Here is a 26,415-nt window from a genome sequence, read left to right on the forward strand (position 1 = left end):
CCTTTTTCCGAAAGAGCTCTTTTGGAAAAAGACTTCTTCCTCGTAGCCTTCCTTCTTTCCAATGTCGGAAAAACTCCTCTGTTCTTTTGATTTTCTTTTGAAAGAACGTGATTGCAGTGTGGACATAATTGAAGTTTTTTTCAGAAAAATGGCTGTTTTTCCAAAAAAACTCTGTAGTGTAGACATACGCTTAGGGTACATCTACACAGCAGGGCTAAAGTCAAATTAAGCTACACAACTTCAGCATTAGGCTTTTGGCGCTGTCTACACAACAGGAAGTCAAAGAAAGAACACTCTTCAATTTCCCTTATTCCTCTTGAAAGGCGAATTACTATGAGTCGGAGTAAGAAGTGCTCCAGCTCATCATTATTTCAGAATAAAGGTTTGTAGTTTTGTTATTTCGAAATAACGCTGATGTGTAGATGTACCCATAGCATGGAGACTTGCCAGGGCTCTGCTGAATTAGTGCAGGTGATAATCAGCCCAGGAAATTCAGTGGAAGTAAGTCTGGACCCTAATTCCTGAGTTTGATCTGCAAGTGTAACTTGCTCAGAATAGCTGCTTACACAAATTTCAACTAAAAACTGTTCAGATACTGCAGTCTCAGCAATCTGACCACCTTTTAGTTTCAGAATACAAAGTCAGCTATTGTCAGTTATACTTTACATTCCTATAGGATTTTATTCGTGCATATATTTCTAATGGTATTTTCCTTATGAGTTATAAGTGTACAAGAATCAAAAAATTATAAAGGTATTTTCAGACTCAATTTTATGTAGCAACTCATGAAAATCTGATCGCAAATACAGCTTCCATTAACTGCTTCACATCCATCTGAATGTTTCTGTCTCTAGATAGTTAAATGTAACTTAACAGAACTGAAAGGCAATGGGTCAGTTTTAGAATGGTGTGTGGTTCAATAGTCCCAAGAAAACTTAACTCATTGTCTCCACAATCTACTCAACTCCCACTGACTAGATTTGTTCCCAGGGCGAGGGTGGCTTTTTCAGGCATAAAAGCTCTCAGGCTACATCCAGACTGCAGAATTTGATTGGGAAAAGATACGCAAATTGCAAACCGCAATTTGCGTATCTTTTTCTGCTTTTTTTCAGAAGTGGCTTTTCCTAAATTTGGCCCATCTACACTGGGCCAAATTCTGGAAAAGCCTCCTCTTTTGGAACATCCCTTATTCTTCTCACCAAGAGGAATACAGGGATGCCGAAAGAACGCGCCCACTTTTTCAGAAACTCTTCCAAAAAAGCGGACGCATTCCCTGGACATGGCAGAGCTTTGGTATCCCAGAAAAACTTTGCAGTCTAGACATAGCCGCAGAGAGGCTGAAGATCAGGAGTGGATAGTAAAAAAGTGATGGCCCTGGCAGGCTGCTGACACTATGTTTACCTGTGCTGCTGTAGGTATTTGGCGATTGCAGCTGTCCTTGGCCACAGATCGCCGTTCGTGACCAATGGGAAGTAGCATGGACTGAGGACACTGCTTCCCACCATGAACGGTGATTCACAGCCAACGAGAGTTGTGTTCACCCAATACTGTGGAAGCACAGGTAAACATAGAGGTGAGGGCTCACCAGGAACTAATCCTTATGGACCAGATCCAGCCCATTAGTCAGTATTTGTCCACTCCTGCTCAAGACCGAAAATCTGTAAAAGAGGTTTGCAATCAGACAAAGTCTCCACAGCCTTCTTGCTTCCAGTGGGGGAACAAGGGACCAACACAGCCTCAAATAGTTGAGTAACACTGTGTTGGACCAGGACCCCATTTGTGGTGGGTACTTTACAAACACAGGACAAAAAGTTGGCCCCACAAATGCACTGATTAAATTTCAACATGATATGATGTAAGACTTGGCTAACTTGTAATAACACATTTTCTAATGGTGAAATGACAGTGATTATATGGTCAGAAAATGTATTTTAAAAATAAAATAAAATAAAATAAAATAAAATAAAATAAAGCCTATATAAATACAGGAATATTGCTGGTGTTTTGTTCTAGTATTGGAGGATAGGAAATGGTATAATCAGTACTTCTTTCTTAGTCATATTTACAGAAGCTACTAATTTCCTTTTCTAAAAGATTTTTCTCCTGAGACCAAAATAACTGCAGAATATAGTGATAACATCTACCACTTTTGTATGTACTTTTATTTTGTACTTACTTTTGTATTATTTGTGTTGTTTTAAATGTTCACAGAATTTCCAATGTGCTGCTTTGCAATATGACAGAGAGGGTGTCATTTTGGTTTGTGGTCACAGACTCTTCCAAAAATGTGACAACTGTTCCTGGAAGTGAAGTAGAAGCAGCCATAAGGTAAAGTAATAGTCCCTCCCTGTGATTCTTCCTTGCTAACCAAAGAGGCTTGCTTAGTGTGGGCCTATGTTTCAGGCTGTATGAATTAGGCACTTTTATTATTAGACTTTGTGTCTTTTATTTAATTATATTAATTAGTTTATAGTTAAACAAAACGGGGTCTGTACTCTTCTTCTTACATGCATGTAAGAGATTAGAAGGAGTTATACATGGCGGAGGGAGAACAACCTTTTTGAGCTCTTGAAACATGGGAGCCTCTGGGAGTTTGATTGCAACTTCGAAAGGGGTCTTCTTTTAACTATGAATTCTCACGATGTCTTGACATGATGAGCTCTGACTGTGGCCACTGTTCAGGGTGCATTGCACATGCCTCTCTAATGGCTGATCCACAAAGTCTGCTACAGCTCCCAGCCAGTAGATTTAGTATTTTCAGTTCAAGTGATGGAGGATCATGCTTTTAGTCCTGGCTGTTCTAGTGTCGTATTGCACTGTAAGACCAAACAAATAATGTAACGCACACATACTTTTTATCATAGGTCTTTATGGGAAGCCTGTCACTGTAGTAGATGTAGTAGATTTGCACACACAGTACAATGCAGCATAAGTTGTCCTACTTCTCCATTAAAAATTATGTTCTGAAGCTAGAAAGGCAATAAGGTGGAGCTGCACAGGAAAAGAAGAAAAATAGGTTATCGAACCTCAATAGTTTACTGTGTATTCAGTAGGGCTTTGCAAGGGTCACCCCTATAAACAGTTACCCACATATGTTTCCCAAGTATCAAGTGAAAAACAGACCCCTTTGTTTTTAAATATACTGCACTTTGTCTTTAAAAATCATGTTATCTTTACAAAGGCATAATACCTAATTCCTGATGAATGAGTATGCGTTCTTTTGCAAAGATTAACTTTAAGCTTCTGAGCAGATTAAACTATTTCCTACAGAGATACCCAGCACAAACTTCAGTGCATTGGTGGGCAAAGGAGGTTATTTATTCACTGAAACTTGCTAAGAGTGTTGGAATGTACCTTTTTATTTTGCATTCATTTATGTTGTTCACTGGGTAGCATAAGCTGATTTACAGTAAGTCTTTTATTGGCACTGTTTGCCAAATGAATTGGATGCTGTAATAGCATGTTTGGTTTTTAACTGTTGTCTCTCCCCTACTACAGAAGAGAATATGCTTTCAAAAATGTTTAAATTCCTGTCAGCAGGTTATAGACAAGAAACAAAATTCCCACAGAGAATGAGAACTCCTGGGCTTAGTACTCAGCTACTTTTGCTTATACAAGTTAAACCGCGCTGGTCCAGCACCCTGGGGACCTGACTGCTTCCGAACAAGGGATTTGTTGGACCAGGGAAAGTCCTTCCCCTTGTGGCGGTGCTGCCACCACGCTATGGCTCCAGCCTGCCCCTGCTGCAGCCTCAGCCATCCAGGGCTCTCCCAGCTGCGCTGATGGCAGGGCTGGAGCGCCACAGCAAGAGCTCCACAGCCAGGGCAGAGCTCTACAGCCACCTGACTCAGCGGCTGGGGCTGGAGCTCTGTGGCTGGGGCAGAGGGACAGGGATGGAGCTCTGCGGCCCAAGCCAGAGCTCTCTGTCTGCTGCTGGGGCTGAGGCTGGAGTTCCCCAGCCTCTGGAATGAGAACACAGCCAGAGCTCCACGCCTGGGGACGGGGCCAGAGTTCCCTGGCCGGGGCAAGAGGTCCACGGCTGCAGCCAGGCTAGGGCTCCCCAGCCGCTGGGGCCAGGGGGCTTCGCCGGGGCTAGAACACCCTGCCATTCCATCCAACCTCCCCCCACATGCACATACACTCTGGACTCTGTGGCCCAGGAACATCCATGGTCCATGCCAGACCACAGAAGTTGCCCTGGGAGCCCTGGTTAAGGGAGGTACAACCTGTAATATTCAGAATCTACATTGTACATGCAAAATCTATTCAGTGTTAATGAATCAATCAACATCTCACAAGTACAAGATTCCTCCTTTGATAATAGTTACATGAATTTCTCTAATATTTCTTTTAGTGACCATTCCATTTGTTTTGTACATATTCCATCTCATGCCTAAAGAAGAAACAATTAATAATATAATAAATATATAAACTATGACAATAGCAATGTTGCATCTTTATCCCCAATGCTCCTAAACAGTTGCACATCGGAGTCTTGTAACTAACCCCCTGTAATGGTTACAGAGGGATTAGTGGCAGTGGCTATGCAATGTATGCAGCCTAAAAACATCATACTGGGCCACATTCTGCCCTGCCAACATTGTACTGCCCACAGCAGGGCTCTATTTTCCTCATTGTCTTTTTGTTTATAAATATACTAGCAGACTGACCCGGCATTGCCTATGTCCTTCAGGGCAGGGGGCAGGCAGTGTGTGTGTGGGGGGGGGAAGGGTGCTAGACTCAGAGCAGGGTCTTGAGGATGGGGGGGGGGAGTGCAGGAGCCCAGGGGAGCAGTGAGGGTTGGGGGTGAGGAGGGTTCCGGGTGGGAGGTCCCATCCAGCATTAGCCTTTTCTCTCCCCTTCAGACCCTGCAGCCACAAGGGGCCCCCTTTCTCTTCCTCACAGCCCCCCAAGTTACCAGGGGACCTTTTCTCTCCCCCAGGTGCCCCTAGCTCACAGAGGCAATTTTCTCTTCCCCCCTTTCTCTCTGTCCACCAGGGGCCCTTTTCTCTCCTACCCAGCCCCCAGCCTCCAGGGGCCTTTTTCTGTCTACTCCTAGCCCTCTCCCAGATGCCAGGGGCCTTTTTTCTCCTCCCTCCTCCGATGGCTGCAGCCAAGAGTGGGGGGGGGGGGGGGAAGGGTTTGGGGAAAGGGGGCTACTTACTTATTGTGCTGGCAGGCAAGAGGGCAGAGCCCAGCCCTCCTGGCCACTCCCTTGTATGTTAGGGAAAACTGTTCTTTTCCCGGGGCATCTGGTTCTCCTGGCACAACTAAACCCTGACCTTGCTTTATATTAGGATAAGAGGATGCTGTGTACCAAATCAAGTGGCCCTAGCTTTTACTGTTTAGGAGTTCTTGAACAAACGGACTTGCAGATAGATAGACAGGCAGATGCACTCTACTACCTGTATCATTTTATATATATAATTTGTGTTGCTTTTTGTATTTTTTTAAAGGATGAACAGAAACAGAATCAACAGTGCCTTCCTACTGACAGACAACACGCTGCAGTTCTTGAAGATTTCTTCTACTTTATCACCACCCATTGAACCCACTGTGCCTGTCTGGCTTATCGTGTTCAGTGTTGTTCTTTGCCTCGTTGGGGCGGGAATTCTTTTCCTTGTTTTGTCAGGAATCCGGCAACGCAGAAAGTAAGTTGTGGTTTTGTTTTCACCAGCTGTTAGTGAATTAAGTGAATTCAATGTGCTACAGTTGGATCACTCTAGTTCACGTTGGCTACAAAGAAACAATAGTAGTCTTTGCTCCCCAGCTGAGGATATCTATGTCCTTTCAGAGGGCAGGTGTTGTTAACTCAGGATAGGAATGTGATCTTAGTGGCCCTGTTAATAAAGATGATTGCTTTACAAGGAGATTACTTCCTGCCAGTCTCTTCGAAGTTTAGTGCACTGTAAGGTATGTCTCCTGTCAGGCATAAGGCATGTCAGAGGAGAAAAAGCTGGCAATGATTGTAGCTACTGATTTTTAAGACTGGCATATTTAAAACAGTGCTCCTGATTGTGCAGATTCAGAAACTGCATGAAGACCAGATCAACGACCAAAGGGCTATTTGACTGATTTTTTTAAAGGGCCTTATCCTGTAAGTTAGTGTATGGCCTCAGCTCCCATTCACTTCATGAGGAGGTCTAGGAGCTCATCATCTTATCTGGTCAGTTTGGGTATGTCTACACTACCCCGCTAGTTCGAACTAGGAGGGTAATGTAGGCATACCGCACTTGCAAATGAAGCCTGGGATTTGAATTTCCCCGCTTATGCAAATGAAGCCCAGGAATTTCCCCGCTTATGCAAATGAAGCCCAGGAAATTCAAATCCCGGGCTTCATTTGCAAGTGCGGTATGCATACATTACCCTCCTAGTTCGAACTAGCGGGGTAGTGTAGACATACTCTTACAGATTGGATTCATCGTGAGACTAGATTATCATCATAGTTATGCAGTAGTAGAGTAAGGAGCAGTTGTCTCTCCTGTCCTTACTATCCTGCTCATGTTGCAGCACCAGCCATAGTCTTGAATGTGTAGTGCATAGTAGACACAGTAGAGGCTGCTTGATACTTACTGCTGTGAACCAGTGAGATGGTGGGGACTACTTGGTGTTATTGCAGATAGTTGAGCTTAAATAAGGACATCTCTTAGCTCCTCTGAGACTCACCTGTTTGATCATGCCATGAAGAGAGAGAATATCTTATTTGATTTTGATCATCATGGGTATTGATATATTGTCACAAGCATTATGATTTCATTGCAGGCTCAAACAGGAATCAGAGATGCATTGGGAAAGCACAAACTCTTGTTGACAGCTGGATCCTGAACAATTAGCAAATGTCCAGTGGCAAGAAAAATAGACAACTAATCCATTGTAAATGGATTTTTGTGTGCAGAGATTGTCCCAGAAAAATAAATGTCTCATTTTAATTGAAAAGGTTAAAACAACTGAATAAAAATAGCATTCACTGCTAGGGTTGAGTGCACCTTGCAGAGTTGGAGGTTTGGTGAGGCTTTTAAATTATTTTTTGGATTCAGCTCTTGGGTGCCAGTTAACCAGTTACTATAAGCATCACCCAGTAAGGGTGAAGCTTACTGGGCACTCAGGTACCTATTCATATCCCTAATTTAGAATATTTTTCTCTTCTCTGCTTCTTCCTCCTGTTAGCCTCTCTAAATTTGTTATTCCTCCTGCCCAGTCTCTGCTCCATTTCTTGGCCTTGTGTTTTCATTACATTCTTTTTCACTCTGCTAACCTTTTCTTCTTTCACCTACTACTTTTTTTAGCAGAATACAAACTCGGCTCATGTTTGAATTCTCTCATGCTTTCTAGCCAACAGTGATTGAAGGGAGTTGAAAATAAGGGGAAACAATTTTTTTTGTTCCAGTCTACTGCTGGAGGGTATGAAGGTTACAGGAAAGCTCTGGGCAACTTTGCTTCCCAAAGGAAGAGAGGGTATGTCTACACTACCCTCCTACTTCGAACTAGGAGGGTAATGTAGGCATACCGCACTTGCAAATGAAGCCCGGGATTTGAATTTCCCGGGCTTCATTTGCATAAACTGGGCGCCGCCATTTTTAAATCCCTGCTCGTTCGAACCCCGTGCCGCACGGCTACACGCGGCATGAACTAGGTAGTTTGGACTAGGCTTCCTAGTCCGAACTACCGTTACTCCTCATGGAATGAGGAGTAATAGTAGTTCGAACTAGGAAGCCTAGTCCGAACTACCTAGTTCGTGCCGCGTGTAGCCGCGCGGCACGGGGTTCGAACGAGCAGGGATTTAAAAATGGTGGTGCACAGTTTATGCAAATGAAGCCCGGGAAATTCAAATCCCGGGCTTCATTTGCAAGTGCGGTATGCCTACATTACCCCGCTAGTTCGAACTAGCGGGGTAGTGTAGACATACCCAGACAGATACCTGGGACCAGATTTTCAAAAGAGCTCAGGTTGTTGGGTGCTTTTGACAAAAAGGCCATAGCTGTCACACTGGGAGTTACTTCCTTTTGAGTACTTTAAAAACTTAGTCTCCATGATAGGTGTGGAAAGTTTGAAAGTCCAGCCCTTTTTTACTTCAATGGGCTTTGGATCAGGCCCTTACAGAGTGAGCAATGTAAGACCCTGATTCAGTAAAGCATATAAGCATGTGTTAAATCCATCCATGTTCAGGACAGCATATATGCATGTGTCTAACTTATGTAGGACTTATTAAATATCACTGAAATAAAGCTCATGCTTCAATGTTGTCCCAAATAAGGATGCTTGTCTTGATCAAGCCCTTAGGGAAGAACATTCAAGCTCTACTACTCTCATATAACCTTCAAGAACTATCCAATTCTAGCTTCTGGTCCTCTTATTATAATTTCCAGTTCCTCTCTGTTGGAATCTTCATAAATTTGGTTTCCAGTGTGTTAGCTCTATCACCATGTCATCTCCTTCTTTGCTAACGGACTTGTCTCATTTCCAAATTAGAGGAGAGATCCCCAGAAGATGTGGTTCTGTAGAGACATCTTCTCCCTTTAAAAGCTTGTCATAGTCACAAGGAGAGGATTTTATTGCTCATGCTCATTTATTTTTAGCAAGTCTGTAAGTCCAAGTATCTGTTGCAGGCCAGTAAAGTTTTATTATTGTTAATATTATTGATATACAAGTACTGAGTCATATTGTCAGAATGTATTATAATACTGGAAGAAATACTGTAGCGAACCTGTGAGTTCTTTATCATTCTAAGTTGCTGATGCTGTAGTTTGTGAAGTACAGCAGGTTCAACTATGAATCAGCAGATCTCAAGGTCACCATAAATCAGAAGTTTGAAGTGCACATAAGATAAAAGTTTTGAACGGTGAAAGAAACTTGCCATTGGAGCAGATTACAAAGAGATGTGGTGCATAGATTTTCAAATATTTGGGTTTTCAGTCATAGCTGGATGCTAAGAACTATTCTAGTTCAAACACAAGTTATTGGACTAGATGCAGGAATCACTGAGTGAAATCTATGCCCTAAATTATGCAGTTGGTCAGACTAAATGAAAATGGTGGGCTCTTATAGCCTTAGGTCTATTAAATATATGAGTGTATATTTTATTCTTTGTTGTCTTTTCTATTTTGCACCATATCCAAGCCATTTTCCAGAAGAGGAAATTGAAGTATAGAAGTTAATTGAGGCAACAGAAAGGAACCAGTATCATAAAGTGATATTAGAATTCACTCAAGAGTTTCTGTCTCCCTTCAGACCACTAGACTATGCCTCTCTGTGTATAATGTATTGTGAACTTCTTTATAAAAGTGCATGCTAAACTCCTTTATTATGTCCAGTCTTTGCTGAATGGTGCACTTTTATTGCAGTAATGTAATTTTGTTATTCCTTTTTAGAAATAATAATGAGTCTGCAGAGAACGGAGATTTAGAAGACAAATGTGACACACCAGTGACTACAGAAAATGGAATTCCCTGTGATATACTAGATTTAAAAACAGGCCGGATCAACGGAGTCTATACAGCAGATGATGAACGGTTCACACCATTATAAAATGTTACAGTTTCTTTTTGGCTTCTTGAGGAGAAACTGTGACAATTTTTATCTAGTCATGACTGATGAATATCAAACCTCAAGGCAAGAAAAATTTGACTTGTCAGTTATTTTTCCTTGAGAGAAACTTTCCTTGATAAAACACAAACACACAAATTGGTATTACAAAGCTAAAGCAAATGTGATGACATCCATGCAATTGTTGTTCATTAAACATTTACAAGAAGTGTGAGGTGGAATGGGGTTGAAGCCTGTCTTACAATAGATATTAGTTATTAATGATTATTTAAAGACATCATTATGATTAATTATGACATCCTCGTGGGTGCTCAATTGTAGGTGCAGCAGTGTTCCCTGTACCTGGGATCAGAGTTCTTCACCAGACAGGTCAATAGGAATGCACATGCACACCTTGCATCTGTCACACTGTGCACAGGATACATGTATAGTGCTGGGGTTTTGTCCAACTGCCCCAGTTCCTTCTCTCTTCCTTTGGTCTGGTCCGGAAGCCAGTAGCCAGTAGCAGAGCCTGTTGCTCCTGTTCTCTCACAGAGAGAGCTTTAACTGATAGTGTAGTTAGTATTTTCCTCTTCTACTTCTTCCTATCTAGAATATTTATTTTTGTTTTAACTTTAAAACTATTCTCACAGCTCAGGTTTCCGTTTCTCCCATTTCCTGCCCTTCCCAACTGGGAAGCCTTTTCTCCTTCACAAAGCTCTCCCAGGTTTAAGAGGTGCATTTATGTGAGGCCACCTTCTCAGTAAAGCTACGTCTATACTGAAAAAATGAGGAAGAACAGCTCTTGCGCAAGAGGGGTTTTTTGTGCAAAAAGGAGCCGACTACACAGCTCCTTTTTGTGCAAAAGCCTCTTGCACAAAAACAGCTCCTAATTAATTATGCAAATGAAGTGCAGTGATATTCTACTCCATGCTTCATTTGCATAAGCCTTTGCGGAAGACGGGTGCCGTATAGACGTAGCACAAGGGACTTCCACACACAGTGTAGCTATTGTTTGGGAGCGCAACGCATCCCTCAGAAGTGTTCTCACTGCCCCAGCCTGGAGCCAAGAGCAGAAAGGATTGGCACATTAGACTGAAACATTTCCTCATGGAAAAATTGTTATATTCAGAACCGTACCCAGGTCCAGACTCTTGCTCAGAGAGATGTTAATGCTCTGCCAGATTGCCTGCTGATCCCCACTCTCATTGTCCTATAAAGAGAAAATCATTCTGTGATCATGCAGATGACATGAAATGATCTTCTTCCTCCTCACTCGCTGAAGCTCAGCCCTCCAGATCATTATCACTGGCTAAGTCTATGGCTTCAACCATAGCTGCAGAGCTCATCCAGGTACCTCTAGTACTCACACAAATAAACAATTTAAACACCTTATCCGGGCACCTTCAACCCTCAGTGGCATTTCCCAGCTCTGGGCCCATTTGCAGGAACTACAGCACCAATGCCATTTCTGGCAACCATGAAGCTGTTGGCACCAACTAAGTCCTTTTCACCATCAAAATTGTTCCATTAGCCAAGTCACCAGCACCAATTGATTCATCAACGTCAAAATCTTCGACATGAGATAAGTCTTTGGTACTGGGCAAGTCACTATCACCAGCCAAATCTCTGGTGCCGTCTTCTGAAACTTCAGGAACATATTCTCTCTCCATCACCATGTGATACAATGACACCAATGATGCTTTCTCCCCCATCCACAAGACTTCAGATAACCCAAAGATCTTCTGGTATCTGACACGCCCAAGTCTCTGCTTCTTTGATGGGACTTCCCCCCCATTTCTGCCCTCCCCTTTGGATTCATGACATTCCTTTTCCTCTCTGCCAAGGACAGCACCTCCATTCCCCAGTGAGAAAGAGCCAAAGGAGAACGAGGGCTCTCTTGGGCCATTGATGACTGAACAGTTTGCACCAGCTTATCTTCACTATATGCAAACTACGTCTGGCCCCCAGACCACTGTAGATGAAGATAGGGACCACTGTGGATGCAGCCCAATGTGCCACTCCCACCAAGCTAACCATATCAGGACTCTTGGGCCAAGTACAGGGCACAATCTGGGAACCATCTCAGATATCAAAGACCTCCATCAGGGTCTCACCCTCAGGGAGTCAAACCACCAGGGATACCAATTCATGAGGAACAGGAGGCTCCCCCCAACTTTAATTTTTCCTTTTCTTCACCTGATGGGGTGATTATGCTTCCATCCCCTATATCTGCCGATGACTTCAGACACTTAGGCACTTCCAAGATTTATTCAAAGAATTGCAGACTTCCTACAGATCCCTTTGGAGGAAGTTAAAAACAAACAATACAAACTGCTGGGGGTCTTCCACACATCCTCTTCCTCAAAGACTGCACGACCAATCAACAAGGCTCTTCTTGAATCTGCAAAAGTTCTGTGGCATATCATGGTGTCCATCTTTCCTACCTGCAAATGTGCCAACAGAAAATATTATATTCTGGCAAAGGATACTGAATTTTTATTTTTGCACCTAATCTCAGATTCTTTGATGGTGCCTTCCAAGAGAGGGGCCATCAGTACCAATCTTAATATAGTTATCCAGATAGGGACTGGAAATGCCTGAACCTAGTCTTCAGCAACACTCCAAACTGGGGTTTCAAATTATGACACTCTAATGGCCAAGTCTAATTATTTGAACAAGTCCAAATGGGAGAAACTTTGCCATGATCTGCCAGCAACTAAAAAGTAGCAATTCCAGTTCTTAATTTCAGTGGGACAGTTCCTAGCCAGTATAGCTCTACAAGCCTTTTTAGACTCTGCAGACACTGCTGCTTCATCCCTCGTTTCTGTTATGGCGATGAGGCGCACATCATGGTTCCACTTCTCAGGCTTTCCTATGAAAGTCACAATTCGCTCAGTGCACATGTAACTCTTTGCATTGCCTTAAAGATTCCCAAGCTATAGTTCATTTTCTCAGGATATGCTCACAAGCACCATAGAGATGCTTGGGGAATTATCAACAACCCCCGCAATCCCAAACAGCAATACGCCTTTCAATGGCACTGCAACACCCAATCCTAATAACAAAGGCCTCAAACTAAATGTAGACTGCTCACTTCTCAAGAGGCTACCTCTCATGTACTGGTACCAAAGCAACAATTTTTGAAAGTATGGTCAAGGCCCCAGAAGCCTTCCCTTGTTCCATTCACCCATATCATCTCTGATGTTCCAACAATCTGGCAACCAACTAGCTCCATTTTTCCCATCTTGGAGTCTCATTGCCTCAGATAAGTGAATTCTACAGATAGTCAATGAAAGATACTTCTTCCTTTTCCTACCTGGTCCCACCATCACCCCTTCCTCACCCTTCTGAAGGACCCCTCTTATGAGTCCATTCCATGGAGAGAAATAAATCCCCTTCTGTAACTGGTCCCTTCCCAATACATGGGACAGGGTTTATTCTCCCACTGTTTTCTGATTCAGAAGAAGACCAGAGATGGGTATCCTGTTTTAGACCTTTACAATCTAAAAAAAAAAAATCATCAAACTGTAGTGTTTCAAGATGGATATTCTCTCCACTATTATCCCAGCACTGGAAAAGCAGGAGAGGTGCTCTGCCCTCCACCTCCGAAACACAGTTTAGACTGGTATGATTTTCCACAAATGCTTTTAACAGAAAAGTTTCCCGTTAAAAGCATTTGCAGAAAAGAGCGTCTAGATTGGCACAGACGCTTTTCTGCAAAAGCACTTTTAGCGGAAAAGCGTCCGAGCCAATCTAGACGCGCTTTTGCGCAACAAAGCCCCGATCTGAGCTGTCTACACTGGCCCTTTTGCGTAAAAGGACTTTTGCCCGAACAGGAGCAGCATAATATTTCTGCAAGAAGCACTGATTTCTTACATGAGATCGTCAGTGTTCTTGCGGAAATTCAAGCGGCCAGTGTAGACAGCTGGCAAATTTTTCCACAAAAGCAATTGCTTTTGCAGAAAAACTTGCCAGTCTAGACACAGCCATGCTTTCTTATTTCTAGTCATACTGCCCATGTCTGATTCCTCTGCTTTGCCACAGACATAGACCACTATCAGTGCACACAGGACCTTGGGAGTCCTCCAAGGTCCTCACAATAGTTGTAAACTACTAAAGAGAAGAGCAATCATCATTTTTTCCATACTCGGATGACTGTGTCCTCAAGATACCCATCCAAAATTGATTCTCTCCAAACCACCCACGTAACAATGGACCTGTTCACAAATCTCGGCCTCTTTGTAAATCTAGAAAAGTCCACTCTAATGCCAGTACACAGGTAGAATTCATTGATGGGCAGTTATATGCCATGCAAGCCAGACACTTTCTACCATCTCCCAGGTTCTCAGCTATAATGGATCTGGTATCTGCTGCATGTGTCTGCCCCTAGATGTGTGCATGAATTTACCTCTACCCTCTAGGCCACATGCAGCTCTTCAGAAGTTAATATGCGGCTCCTTACATAGGCACCAAATCCAGGGCTGGAGCTAAGGTGCCAACTTTTCACTGGGCTGAAGGGTGGTCACTATTCAACCCCCAGCTCTGCCTTAGGCACTGCCCCCTCCAGCCTTTCCCCCTAGGATCCTGCCACTTCCTGCTCTCTCCACTGAGTCTATCACACCCATGCTTCACGCCTCCAGTGTCTCCCACTGAGAAAGAGATTATCAGTGGGCGGGAGGAAGAGGCAAAGGAGGTGCTCACTGGTGGGGCTGCACCAGTGGACGGGATGGACGGGATGGGCTGACAGTGGTGGTGGGGAGATATCAGGGCTGGAAACATAGAACTGTGGCTCTTTGGCAATGTGTATTGATAAATTCTGGCTCCTTCTCAGGGTTAGGCTGTCCACCCCTGTTGTAGGCCATGTGGTCGTGGTCCTGTTTGAGGTCAGGCACACAAGACTACACATGCTGTGTCCTCAAGCATAGCTCTTTACTGTATACTGACCCCACAAACACACTATTCCCCAACTTTTATCCATGCGGCGGTGAGTCAAGGACTTATTTCTGTGGTGGATGCAGCTCAGCAACATCTGTGTTAGAGTTCCTTTCCTGCAACCATCATTAGCTGTGATCCTAACCATCAGTGCCTCCCTAAACAGTTGGGGGGGGGGTCGCATCTACATGAACACTCCACCAATCTACATGAACCAATCCACCTTACACATCAACATCCTAGAACTACAAGCTGTTCTCAGTGCCTGCCAACATTTCCTTCCTCTTCTCAAACATCATAACACGAGAGTGATGCCGGACAATCTCACCTGCATGTATTACATTAATAGGCAGAGCAGACAGAGATCCTGCTCTTTAAGCACAGAGGTGATCAAATTGTGGAACTGGTCTATCCAGTGCAGTATTTCCATTTCAGCCGCATACCTCTTAGGACACCAGAAGACCACCATGGATACATTGAGCAGGGCAGGCTCTTACCAAAGTGGGCTGGATATGAGAGCCGTTCAACCTATATTCAACTAATGGGATCTTCCCACCATAGAGCTCTTTACCACTCAACATAATGCCCATTGCTTTCAGTTCCAATCCAGAGGAGGACTGGGTATGGATTACAAGGAGATACATTCCTCATAACCTGGGATGCACCATTCCTTTGTGCCTCCCCTCCTTTTCCCTTCTTCCTCTGAGTACTTTACAAAATTCAGAGGACCAAGCCCATGTCATATTAATAGCTCCATCATGGCCATGACAGCTCTGGTTTGTTTACCTTCTATGCATGATGGTATGCTGACTGATCTCTCTCCATCTAACTCCGTGGTTTCTCTCATAAGACACATTCTCCGTCCCAATCCACAGAAGCTCTACCACAAAGCCTGGCTCTTCGATGGTTCTGGGGTCTGGAAATAATCTGCTCAGACATGGTCAGACAGATACATTTGAATGGCAGGCAGGACATGACCAGACACACTTACATTCACAAATGGACCAGATTTCACTGCTGGTGCACCTCACAGCAGGTTGACACAGCACATGCTGCATTGCCACTTATTCTTCACTAGATTCTATACCTGGAACAGTTAGCTCTGCAAGGGTACACTTGGCAGCAATCATTACCTTTCACTTCCCCATCAATGACCACTCTGTTTTTGCACATCCCCTCACAAAGTGCTTCTTGAGAGGTATTCAAAATCTTTGTCCATATATATGAAACCCTACTCCAGTCTGGGATCCCAGGCTATCCCCATTTGAACCAATGACAACCTATTCTCATGTACCCCATCAATGGAAACAATCTTTTTTGTCTCCATCACTTCTGCTAGGCAGGTGGATAAAACTGCGGCCCTCATAGCACGGATCCACCAAACACAGTGGATCCGCCAAACTTTATCTTTATAAAAGATAAAGTTTCACTGTGCCCACACCCAAGATTCTTACCTGAGGTCCCAACATCTTTTCATCTCAATCTCTCGTTTCACCACCATTGCTTCTTCCTAAAGTCGCACAGTAATGAACGGGAGGCAGCTCTTCATACCCTCGACATGAGGCATGCACTTGCCTTCTACTTGGACAGTACTAAGCCCTTCTAGAAATCGCCACAATTATTCCTGTCCACCACCAATGATCCAGAGGCTCTGCCATATCTAACCAATGCTTCGGTAAGAGGATCTCACAGTGTATCTTACAAAAAATAGGACTATGTAGCACTTTAACGACTAACAAGATGGTTTATTAGGTGATGAGCTTTCGAAGGCCAGACACACTTCCTCAGATCAGATAGTGGAAGAAAATTGTCACAACCATATATACCAAGGGATACAATTTAAAAAAAGGAACACATATGAAAGTTTTTAATTGTATCCTTTGGTATATATGGTTGTGACAATTTTCTTCCACTATTTGATCTGAGGAAGTAGGTCTGGCCCATGAAAGCTCATCACCTATTAAACCATCTTGTTAGTCTTTAAAGTGCTACATAGTCCTGTTTTTTGTTTCAGCTACACCAGACTAACACGGCTACATTTCTATCACTATTCTGTATCTTACAAAGTCTATGATAGACAACTTTCCACCTCTATAAGAACACATTCCATGTTTATTAGCTTCCTCAATTGTCTTTCCTAACAATGTCCCCATTGATGACATTTGTAAGGCTGTCACATGGACACCCTCACAAAAGACACTTTTTGCCTGGCACTATGGTATTACACACTATGCCTCAACAGACCCACTCCTAGGTCATGCTGTCCTCTCCTTGGCAATACATGTCCTTCCAAAGCCCCATCCAGGAGCCCTGCTTTAAAGTCATCCACAGTAGAGCACCAATAGGGACATGACTCAAAGAAGAGAGGGTTACTAACCCTGTGCAGTAACTGAGGTTCTTTGAGATGTGTTCCCTTATGGGTGCTCTGGTACTTGTCATCTCCCCCTTTGCTTCAGAGCCAAACCCGTAAGCTCTCTGGCAGAGAAGGAAAGGGGGTGGTCGGACCGCACTGCAATATATACATCCCTCTCACTGTGCAAAAGGAGAAGGTGTGCATATGCGATCCACTGCTGAAGAAAATCACGAATCCCAGGCACAAGAGATGCTGCCGCACCTACAATAGAGTACCTATAGGGACACACATCACAAAGAACTTCAGTTACTGCACAGGATGAATAACCCTCTCTTTTCTATTACTGTAATAAATGTGAATCAAATTATTTATAAGTGTTCCATGAGAGCATTTGTCACTACCACATGTAGCGCCCCCTCTCCACCTGGTTACCTTCTTTTAAAGCCAATCTCCTTTCAGGTTCGGATGGATAGGTCTGGGTTCTTCTGGATCCCGCCACCTACTCAATTTTATTCTTTCTGATTGATGTACTTGGCGGTGCCTCCACCCCCCTCACTCCTTCCTAGCAGGGTCACCAGGGCAGCTTGGGAGGAAAATTCTAGCCCAGGACAATCCCCACGTATTTGCCAGATAGTTGGAGACTCCCAGAAAATAACACAAACACATACTCTATAATAAACACAATTATATTAAACAAGAGACAATTATAACAGAACAGGGTAAAACACTATTTTTAGGGTCACCGGTGCCCAGCAACTGTGAGGTTAGTGTCCCGTTGGTACGCGTACTTTGTTGGGGCCCTTGATGACTGTTGACCACACAATCCTTCTCTGCAGTGGTTTAGCAGTGGGGCTGACTAGGTCCAGTACAGCCCAAAGGACTCACAAATGGGAGAAGGCAGTAAATCCCTCCACAGTTTAATAGGCTGCAGGTAATAAAATCCCCAAACAAATTCCCTGCCTGACTAACTAAAAATTGGTGCACTCACACACTCCATGAATGAACCTCAGGTTGAGAGATGACTCAGTCACTGCAGAGGGGCTGCTCTCTTCTTACAGGGATCCTCTTTAAGCAGGAACCAGGCTGCTTCGGTCCCAGAATTTCCCCTCACCGCAAAGGGGTGCAGGGCTCAAGATGCAGACCACACAACTGCACCAAAATTCAAAACTATAGCCTCCCAGCCCAGCCTCCAGACCCACACAGCAGGCAGCAGCCCTGAACTTGCTGCTAGAGCCCAGCTGACCATGCAGTGACTCCCTCACCCAGGGAGCTGGAGCCAACTCCGCCTGGCTGGGGAAGCCTCCCAGCAAACTCCACAACTGGGAATCAACAGTGGAGACATAAACCCAGCTGAGGGATCCTGCCTTCAGGTCCCTAGAGGCCAGTTCTCAGGGGGAACCCTGCCTGCAGGCCTGGGGCTTACTAGCTCCCACACACTCAGTCCTCCCCTTTTCCTGGCTGGCTCCAGACTCCCCTCAACAATGGTCTCTCCTTCCCCCTGGGAAGGGCATCTCACTCCCCATGGGTTGCCGGGCAGACTCTGGCCCTGGTAGGGAGGGGGAGCCAAGGCAAACTCAGAGTGCCTCTCCCTGAGCTGCCAGCAGACAAGGCCCCGGGAATCCAAGTAATCTCCTTGGGGGTTACACACATTTTGCTGGCGCTCATCTTAGAGATTAATATTTCCCTGCAAATGGACTCAGCATGCAGAAATGCAGTGTGCCTTGAAATTCATATGAGGTGTTTTCATTTACTGATGTTATGCAGGATATCAGACTAGATCAGGGCTACTCAACATGTGGTCCATGGCCCTCAGTGTGGTTTGGGTTTACACGGGGCTCAACACACAGTCCGTGGGTGGGATCCTTTGAACATGGCCTCAACAGGGAACATGCTCCACAATGGCAAGTCAATATAATGGTCTTCTGTGGATATGCATTTTAGTAGTTACATTCCTGGGCTGTCATTGCTCATTGAAAGTGCTGTGATATGGGTGGAAATCAGGTAAATATTGCATTTTATTAATTACAACAGAACTGACTTAAATGGGGCCTGCGTGCTGTGTAGTCTTGCCTTAATCTTTGTATTCATACCCATCAGTGTGAAAGAATCTATTTGCATATATATTTGCATGTACACGCAACCCCACGTAAGTTGTGGCCCTTGGCATGTGCTGTGAGTATCACTGTGGCCCCCGGGGCTCCCAAAGTTGAATAGCCCTGGACTAGATCATCATAATTGTCCCTGCTTATGAACAATTCATATTTCTGAATCTCCCATTGACATGAATGGGAGTTGAGGGGGCCTCAGCGCATTAAGCCGTAAATTCTGCCCTTGAATGACTTTACTTGGAGCAATTCACACATAATCCATGGCAGACATCAATATTAAGGACTTTAACCTGCTCCCATAGAAATCCATAGTAAAGATCCCATTGATTTTAGTGGAAAAGAATTGGGCCCTAAGCAGAGTAGAATGATATAGTTAAAAGAAGCTCTGAGTATGTTAAGCTGAAGAATTATATCTACATGACTGCATAAACATCTGCCTTCTTCAATATCCTGTCCCACCCTCACAACTCCTTTGTGAAACACAGTTACACTTGAGGATAGAATTTGGCCAGTGTCACTACAATTATCATTTCTCATTTCAAAAGAACATTTAAACCATTATTAAGTACCAGTGTTTCACAACATATTTTCAAACTCTTTATCTACAACAGGAGCTGATGTAAAGTGGTAAGAGCTGGCAAGGACTCCAAGGTCTGGACTGGCTCTGTGGGTCCTTGACTCCAGGAGCCTAACACCATCTTCAATGACTGTTTTCCTTTTTGGTCTCACCCTCTCATCCCTAAATCTTAGGCATGGGCTGAGAAAGGTAGAAGATAGAGGGAACAATGGGCATAACAAGGAAAATGGGGCATTGAGACACAGGAGAAGAGTGAAGGAAGGAAGAAGGCAATTAATACAATTAAAATCATGGCCCTAACAAGACATATGCCTAGGATGGCCTCAGTTTTGCTTGTATCTCTGCTTGCTTCCCACATCTGTTATATGTCACATCCATTTAGACTGTAAGCTCTTTAGGGCAAGGACTGTGCCTTTACTATGTGCCGTGAGGGTCCTAGGATAAGCTTGGGCAAGAGATTGAAAAAATAAACAAATTTAAAAAATGGAAATGAATGATCATCTCTGTGTGTCACGGGGATGCTGCTAGGTTTAGTTCATCTGAATTAGAAGACCACTTTGAGATCTTTGGATAGAAGATGCAGAAGTACAAAATATTACCTGCCCCCATCCCGAGGTCCTTAACTCAGGCATTGGCTTATTTTAAGAATTAAGGATTAAGCCTAGTATTATTTTGTTGCCTACGTGGGTAGCTGGCTGCCTTCATAGGTGCCGTGCTCTGTATCGCTAGGAGTGAACTATGATGTGATCTGTGCTGAATAACTGGAACTGCGACATCTGTGATGTGGCCCTTTGGGAAATGGCATATTAGCACAAGAGCAAATGGGAAATGCTCATGAAAAGAGGCAGTTATACAGTCTGGGTGAAATTTACTTAGGCTATGGCTACGTCTAGACTGGAAAAACTCTGCCGCGTCCAAAGAATGTGTTTGTTTTTCCACATTTTTTGTAGAAGAGCAACATGCTCTTTTGAGGAGCCCTGTATACCTCATTCTATGAGGAATAAGGGCTCCTCTGAAAGAGGAGGCTTTTCCTTCATTTGGTCCCATTTAGATGGGGCCAAATGGTAGAAAAGCCTCTTCCAGAAAAGAGATCGAAAAAAGCAATGCAAATTGTGAAGTGCAATTTGTGTAGCTTTTCCAACAAAGGACTTCAGTCTAGACCTAGCCTATGTCTACACAGCAGCATTATTTCAGAATACCTGACATTATTCTGAAATAACTAAGTGTGTCTATACAGCAAGCCATTATTTTGAATCCATCTGATGAAGTGGGTTTTTCCCATTAAAGTTTATGCCCTAATAAATCTGTGAGTCTTTAATGTGTGACAGGATTCCTCATTGTTTTTGTAGAAAACAAAGAGTTCAACTTGGTGAGCTCTACCCTTTAAACACCACTAATGGCACGATACTGATTTACACCAGCTGAGAAGCGGGCCCAACTATCTGATATGACCTTTGCCTGTTTGCAGCTGTTGTTTTTTCTTCAAGCAACCTGCCATAGAATGGAATTATTTAGGTAGTGAAATGAAAGGCAATTTGCCTTACTTACATCACTTCCTTAAAGACACTGAGACAATTCTGCTCTCAGCTACATCAGTGCAGTGTCATGAGGTATGAATGGGGTAAAACCGGTGTGACTGGGAGGAGAATTTGGCTTTTCTGACCAAAGCTTGATTAGAGGCTACAGATCACTACCTAAACTCCAGATATATGCACTAAAATACAATTAAATGAAGCACATATAAAATTCAGAAATGCTCTATAGAGAGCAAAGTGTGATCAGGGTTGATCAGTAACTCTAAGTCCAGTTGGCCACAATTTCAGAAAGTACAATGCAGATGGGCTTCTGCTCAGCTAATAGAGAGAATGTTGATGCCTATGGGTTAAAACTAGTGCAAAATATAACTTTGAGCTGTCAGTTTACGCTGCCATTCAGAACTTTTCAGAATGTTCAGAGAAGAGCATTGAGAACTTTGAACTATCTGCCCCTGAATTAGAGAACTACCTCATTTTGACACTATTCACATTTGCTGGTTAAATCTGTACAGAACAGTGAGTGCAGCACCAGACACACAGGGCCGGCCCACAACATTTTGGCACCTGAGGCAGGGAGCTCAAATGACACCCCCGGACCCCCTTTTCTCCTGCATGCCTGTTATGTCTCTTGTGCCCTCCTTCCTCCAGCACAGCACGCCACCAACTCTGTGCATCTAGAGCAGAGAGAATACATATCCACCAGCAGCAGACACAATTTTCTACACTCTGGATCCTAGTCATGTCCCCCCTCCCCACTGTCTGGCACCTGAGGCAGCTGCCTCAGTTTGCTTCATGGCAAGGCCAGCCCTGCAGACACATTCTTTACTTTTAAATTAAACATAAATGTTATGGTTAAAAGCAAAAGTGTAAACTAGGGACCAAATATTGGAAATGCTTACTCAGGGAATTTTGCCATTGATTTGAGTGGGAGTTTGTACTAACCCTTTACCACAGTTTATAATGATTCTCCACTGGTCTCGACCTATCCTGAGGCCTTGTACATGTAGGGGAGTGAAGGAGTTTGCTCTTGCTCTCTTGAACAAGGTACAAAGCCATATAGAGGGAAATGTGTTTGTGCCAATGAGACACCTTTGTTCCCTCACAGTATTATGTTATCTGCAACAATCAGACCTCCCCTGGATCCCGGTCCATCAGTCTTCACCAGTGATGGTTAAAAGAATTATAACTCTAGTACCTTCATCTCTTCACATTTACTGTGAGGTAAAGATGTGCTCAAAAATGGACTCCCCACTATGACTCCAAATAATCATAGTAGATGTTGGAGGAATTTCTTTATGGTTATGTCTCACTTGATCACATTGAAGGTCTGGCCTAGGCGGCCCTGGACTCTTCTCCTAGATGACAGCTCTGGCTTAACAGCTCCTTTCAGTCTCGCTGGCTAACTGCCTTTCCTCTGGGAAAGAATGTTCCTCTATGTTGAGTCAGGAAGACACTGTGGGTGTGTCTACACAACAAAGTTATTTAGGAAAAATGGCTGTTATTCTGAAATAACTGTATGAGCATCTACTATTCTGAAATAGCTATTTCAAAATAAGGCATCTGTAGATGCTCTACTGCTGCTATTTCAAAATAGCCCCTCACCAGGGCCATTCTAAGTTATTCCTCTGGGGCTCTAAATCAAGATAGCACGTCTATATTAGGGAAGCCTGCCTCGGATGAATTTTGAAGCTTCCCTTCAGAGTTGACATGCTATTTCAAAAAAATCTATTTCAGAATAACTATTCCGGAATAGCTTATTCGGAAATAACTGTGCAGTGTAGACATACCCTGTGGCTGTGTCTAGACTGGCAAGTTTTTCCGCAAAAGCAGCTGCTATTGCGGAAAAACTTGCCAGCTGTCTACACTGGCCATTTGAACTTCCGCAAGAACACTGACTTCCTACTGTCTGAAATCAGTGCTTCTTGCGGAAATACTATGCTGCTCCCTTTTGGGCAAAAGTTCCTTTTGTGCAAAGCTTTTGCGCAAAAAGGGCCAGTGTAGACAGCTCAGATTTGTTTTGCGCAAAAAAGCCCCGATCGCAAAAATGGTGATCGGGGCTTTTTTGTGGAAAAGCGCATCTAGATCGGCACGGACGCTTTTCCGCAAAAAGTCCTTTTGCGGAAAAGTGTCCGTGCCAATCTAGACGCTCTGTTCGGAAAATGCTTTTAACGGAAAACTTTTCTGTTAAAAGCATTTGCGGAAAATTATGCCAGTCTAGACATAGTCTGTGTGTTTTAGTGCATATGCGCAGGACAGAGTTTGTGTCTATCTCCCTAGGCAAGGGAACAGGTTAAGGAGCTGTATAGAACCATCTACGAGGACAAAATTTTGTCCCTTAGAATATGTACAGACCTTAGGACTTCAGAACCTGTTCAGGTGGCACAGTTCTAGTACTCTGTTTTCCATGGATGCATCTGGACTGGGGATTAGGAGACTATAAATCATTTGGTTCTGGTCTTCAGCAATGTCACTAGAAGTACTGAAATTGCAAAACAGAATTTTTTATTGGAACTGCCCATCACATCAGTAGGGAAAAAAATGTCCTTATTACCGTTTGACCTTCATAATGAAGCACTTTGCTGGATATTCCTTATTAGGCTTATCATTTGCTCTATAATTTGATGGAAAACACTCTTGCAATTTAGGACTTCTCTCCCCAATATAGTTATCTGAAAAGAAAGAGATTTGCATTTGGGTCACTAGGGCTATGCCTACATTGCAATGCTATTTTGGCATACCGCATCTTCGCAGCAAGCCTGTTATTTCAGGCTCGCTATTGCAACATTCCTGTAAGCCTCTTTCTACGAGGAGTAAGGGATATTTCAGAATAGCACTTTATTTTGAAATTCGTCACCGTATATACAGCACCAAATGACTAAATAAGCTATTTCAAAATAGCATCAAAATAAGATACGCAATTTGCATAGCTCAAATTGTGTATCTTATTTCAAGTTATGGCACTGTGTAGACTCACCCCCAAAAACTATTTGTGGGAAAGGATTAATTTCAATGAATTTCCTATTTTGGAAAACGAAGTTCTGAAACTGTTCAAAAAGGGACATTGTGACATTTTCAAAATGAAAACAATCTGGGTTTTGTCTGTTCAGACCAACTTTTCATTTAGCAATATACGTTAATTATAATAAAAATACATGCAAAGGTCAAAATTAAAACAAAACATTTAAACTGGCCCAAACCAAAACTTTTTTTGCAGTTTGTTGATTCACAGTTTTTGAGATTTTTTTTTTACTTTTTGTCCCAATTCAGAATGTGAAAATATTTTAAAATCTTGAAAAATGTTCTTTGAATAAGAAAACCATTTGCCAGCTACTCTAGTGTCATGTTCATATCTTGAGTGGTAACAAAGCCCACCTATGGCATCAGAAAGAATGTGCACTTAGAGCATGCCTACACTAGGGAGTTATTTTCAATTAACTCATAAGAACATAAGAATAGCCACACTGGGTCAGACCAAAGGTCCATCTAGCCCAGTATCCTGTCTGCTGACAATGGCCAATACTAGATGCCCCAGAGGGAGTGAACACAACAGGTAATCCTCATGTGATCTCTCCCATCACCAATTACCAGACATCCAACAACTCCCCTTCCATTTGAGGCCCTGCCCCTTCCAGGGTGGTCCATGACCACTTCAAAAAATTTGGACATGACCCCGCTCAAAAATTATTGCCCACCCCTGTGATAACTGAATGTTCTGTAGCCATATAAATATATGTGCATTTTAAACAGGTAGATTAATAAATGAATATTTTCCCCTGTCAATGAGGGCTAAACCTTCCATTAAAAACAATCGTGAAACTCCTCTTGACTTCAATGGGAACTGGATTTGACTCTAGTGTGTATTAGAGAAAAGTTCCATTTTTGAGCTCTCTACCTCACAATTGCTTTTTTCCTCTTACCTGTTTGATGTGCCTTGTTAGGTGGGTTTTATTGTTACTAGGTATAAAACTCCTTGATGCTGACATTGAATTTATCATAATAATAACTAAAAAGAAAAAAATTCTATGGAAAATAAATGCAAAAAATGTTGACTTCTTGCTATTGTTTTATTAATGTGTACTAGCACTGTCTGTCTCTTTGGTTTCTTATTGCCTCATAATGCAATATGTATCTCTTATCAGCTATGGGCCAACAGGAATTTTGGACTTTGAATGAACATTCTCTCTGATATTATATCTAAATGATATTGCAAACTATGGTATGTGGACACATTCCCATTAGGAACTGTACTGAGGCCTCTTTGTCATTATTTAATTTTCTCTGCCCTAGCTTGTGGTAGCAGTGGTACAGTTCAGTGTCTAATAATGCATATGCCTGTGTTTCATGCATCAAGCAGAAGCACAGAATAAAGAGTAATTGCAGAGAAGTTGGAGTCCTGTGGCACCCTAAAGACTAAAGGGTACGTCTACACTAGCCCCCTAGTTCGCACTAGGGAGGCTAATGAGGGCGACCGAAATTGCAAATGAAGCACAGGATTTAACTATCCCGTGCTTCATTAGCATGTTCCCGGACGGTCGCTATTTTGGAAACTGACTAGCCCGGAATAACTGCCCACGTCTACATGCGGCAGTGAAACGGGAGTTTGAAGTAAACCCCTAACTCGAATTAGCTGTGACTCTTAGTGGAATGACATTTAACAGCTAATTCTAGTTAAGGGGTTTACTTCGAACTCCCTGAGGTCCCAGGTTCAAATCTGCCTTGGTGGCGGTTATGAGTGGGGGCTCGTCCGGGATCTCAACTGGGTCTTGGAAGCTCTGGATGTGCTTCCTCACCTAGGGGAAGTATGTAACCCATACACCTACTGTGGTTACTGAGCAATGCAAGTGGCACCTAGACCACAACAACAGTTGAGATCAAGAGACGCTTCAGCATGGGCTGGCAGCCAGCTGGCTTTTAGCTCAGAGGGCAGAGGCTCCTAAAGTCAGCTCCCAATGTCCCAGATTCAAACCCGTCCGGTGGCGGTTACATAAGCATCAAGTCAGACACTTCACTAAGAATGGCAACAGCAGCCATGCAGCTGACTACAGCAAGGAGCTCCTGACAGGGCTGAGAGACAAGTTGAAATAGGAGAGAACTAAAAGTGGAGGAGCCAGGAGCTGCCTCTTATTCTGGCAGGGAAGGTGAGGGAGGCAACTGGCAGAACTGGAGGGGAAAGAGACTTTTGCTGTCATATGAGGCTTTATCTTGCACAAAAATTATAACATGTTCATTATGATCCCTTCTTGCCCAGGGCCAGCAAAATTATCCCTGATTTCTCCATGCAGGACTGTACACATGGCATAGATAACCTATTGTCACTCAGTTGCTGCCCTTCTTCATCCCAGACTGCTTGGCTGCTGTCCCCCTTGTCATCTCCAGAGCGTGGGA

General features: G+C 43.4%; 1 protein-coding gene across 4 annotated transcripts in view; it reads left to right on the forward strand.

Annotated features, from left to right (window-relative positions):
* The window catches only part of CLTRN (collectrin, amino acid transport regulator), a 33,382-nt gene extending 23,618 nt beyond the window's left edge, over positions 1-9,764 (forward strand). For all 4 annotated transcript variants that reach the window (XM_006122830.5, XM_075914289.2, XM_075914278.2 and 1 more), the window contains 3 exons: positions 2,212-2,328; positions 5,457-5,651; positions 9,369-9,764. In XM_006122830.5, the coding sequence (XP_006122892.3) occupies positions 2,212-2,328; positions 5,457-5,651; positions 9,369-9,525 (469 nt within the window). In that variant the 3' untranslated portion in view covers positions 9,526-9,764. The remainder of the gene's footprint in view (positions 1-2,211; positions 2,329-5,456; positions 5,652-9,368) is intronic.
* The last annotated feature ends 16,651 nt before the right edge of the window (positions 9,765-26,415 follow it).

Source organism: Pelodiscus sinensis, chromosome 1 (assembly GCF_052426305.1).
Source record: "Pelodiscus sinensis isolate ZL-2025 chromosome 1, ASM5242630v1, whole genome shotgun sequence".
NCBI lineage: Eukaryota > Metazoa > Chordata > Testudines > Trionychidae > Pelodiscus > Pelodiscus sinensis.